Source organism: Priapulus caudatus, unplaced genomic scaffold (genome assembly GCF_000485595.1).
Source record: "Priapulus caudatus unplaced genomic scaffold, Priapulus_caudatus-5.0.1 Scaffold671, whole genome shotgun sequence".
In the NCBI taxonomy this organism is placed as follows: domain Eukaryota; kingdom Metazoa; phylum Priapulida; class Priapulimorpha; order Priapulimorphida; family Priapulidae; genus Priapulus; species Priapulus caudatus.
Genome location: NW_014577732.1, coordinates 53,678 through 56,073, shown reverse-complemented (window position 1 = coordinate 56,073; position 2,396 = coordinate 53,678). Strand labels below are relative to the sequence as shown.

Here is a 2,396-nt window from a genome sequence, read left to right as displayed (position 1 = left end):
TATGGTAGGATACATTCATGATGTAGGTAGAAGTAGTATAGTAAGATGTAGTCTGCAGGGAATATGGTAGGATACATTCATGATGTAGGTAGAAGTAGTATAGTAAGATGTAGTCTGCAGGGAATATGGTAGGATACATTCATGATGTAGGTAGAAGTAGTATAGTAAGATGTAGTTCGCAGGGAATATGGTAGGATACATTCATGATGTAGGTAGAAGTAGTATAGTAAGATGTAGTCCGCAGGGAATATGGTAGGATACATCTCACGATGTAGGTAGAAGTAGCTATATATATAGTATAGTAGGATGTAGGTATCTCAGTGGCTGCTGTTCCAATTAAGAGATTTAGATCGATGATAGATGTCCGTGTGATAGCATTGTATAGTTACGCCAACAGTCCAAGTATAATAATGACATTGCATGCTTATACCCTGGTTCAAGTCATTGCAAAAACGTGTAGACCATGGAATATAAGCATGGACAGTTACCTGTAATATGTTAAATGCTTGCGGTAAATAATACGTGTTAACTCGATTTGTAATATCAAGTGCGTTTTACTTCTAGGAAAGATATTGGCATAGAAGCCTTCAACTCACCAGTGATCAGAGATGTTACTGTTGTCACTCACAAAGGTTAAACATTTTATACAAATTTCTGCTATAGCCTTTTCTACAAGTCTGCGTAGAACAGTGTCAACTAGGTTAAGGTACCAACTACTTAGCTTATAAACCTGATTAACGTCCATTCACATTTCAATTTGCTTATTGCCGCGAAGACAAGATATGATAACGAAACCCAGTAAACCTGCAATGGCAAGGGCACTGTGTCGGCGTCGTGTCTGAGATCATATATCACATATATAATGTATGTATTCTTCTCAACATTCACCCACATGTTATGATTGCGCTTCATAAATTTGCGTAAGATTGCATTTAATTAGATAAATAACACAATGACATTTGTGTTTATTAACATATACAGATATAGGTAATTAAAAAAATGACATTTGTATTAGTTAACATCGGTAATTGAAACAATGACATTTGCATTTGTTAACATAAATAATTAAAACAATGACGTTTGCATTTGCTATCGTAGGGAATAGCAGCATTCCTTGGAATGTGACAGTTACTGCCTTCTTGCAAGCCTCGTCAACGTCATCGCAGAGCGGCCATTTTGTTGTCCGGTTTCCCACGCTGAACATAACGAGCAAGGTCAAAGTTCACCTGAACTCAGCTCTGGAATATGCGGTCAATGCGACATTATCCATACCCAGGGTGAGCGATATACACAAGTGCAAATAGTCGACTGCTACATAAGCATATGTTGTGAGTTGTTTTTTGAGTATACGTTTATGCATGCAGGGTGCGAAATTAACGCGAGTCCGGAGTCAAATACTCCCTGATTTACTGTCGGACTCCCTGATTTGACATATATGCAGGAGTCCGTGTGACTCCCTGAAAATTCTGCTATACTAACTAGTTCATTCCAGAGCACGGCACATGGAATGTTTCAGTAAATGTCCAAAGAAAATTTGGCAGACGTGCAACCTCATGCATCTTCAAAATAAGCACATGTGTTATTGTTAAAATATCTTTAGTTTTGAACTTCAGACTGCAGACTCCCTCATTTTGCTGCGGACTCCCTCTTTTTGAGGGGAGGGAGTCCGTTGGACTCCCTTGTTCAAAAGTTAATTTCTACCCCTGTGCCTGTATGTGTGAGTGTGTGCAAGCTATACTAAGGCACATAACATATGTCTCCCCATGCTCGCAGTAAGATAGATAGATAGATATAACACCATGTCGTGGTGATATGGTCACAGATCTGTATATATCAGCTAGGTGGCTGTAGTGGCTAGTAGGTTTACACATGTTTTGTTTACACGTCCCCTTCATCCAGGTGCCTTATTTATACATGTCTTTAACTGATCTATAATCTATATATACCATCTATTAAACCATATAATACATTGATTACATCTCTTAAACTCATCGATTTGTTTGCATTGACTGTGATCGAAATAGTTAGGCAGCATAGATTTATGGAGTATGATAAACAGCACAAAGTGCACATTACTTACACCAAACACTGTTTATGGAGAATGTTGGTGTCACAATGTCTTAGTTGGTTTTACACAAGTATCGATAGACAGGATTAAATTCTCACCTCGGTGTCTTCCTAACAGGATGTTTCTGTAGATATTTCAGTATTGCGGGATTCGTTCAAGGTCAGACATTGTCCCTGGTTTTATCCCCACATTATTCCCAGTAGAAATCGTAGTCTTACTAGAATTTGCCTACAGTCCCGCGTTATCACAGATGCATCCCCCACGCGGTATCTTCTAGTAGAGATAAAATCACAGCGATTTACACAGGTCTAGAGCTCATCGATTCATT

At 38.6% G+C, this 2,396-nt stretch overlaps 1 protein-coding gene across 1 annotated transcript in view; it reads left to right on the top strand.

Annotated features, from left to right (window-relative positions):
• LOC106812647 (beta-mannosidase-like) overlaps positions 1–2,396 on the top strand; it is a 25,927-nt gene that overhangs the window by 12,310 nt on the left and 11,221 nt on the right. Inside the window, exons 5-6 of the mRNA XM_014816569.1 lie at positions 565–632; positions 1,099–1,277. Of these exons, the coding sequence (XP_014672055.1) occupies positions 565–632; positions 1,099–1,277 (247 nt within the window). The remainder of the gene's footprint in view (positions 1–564; positions 633–1,098; positions 1,278–2,396) is intronic.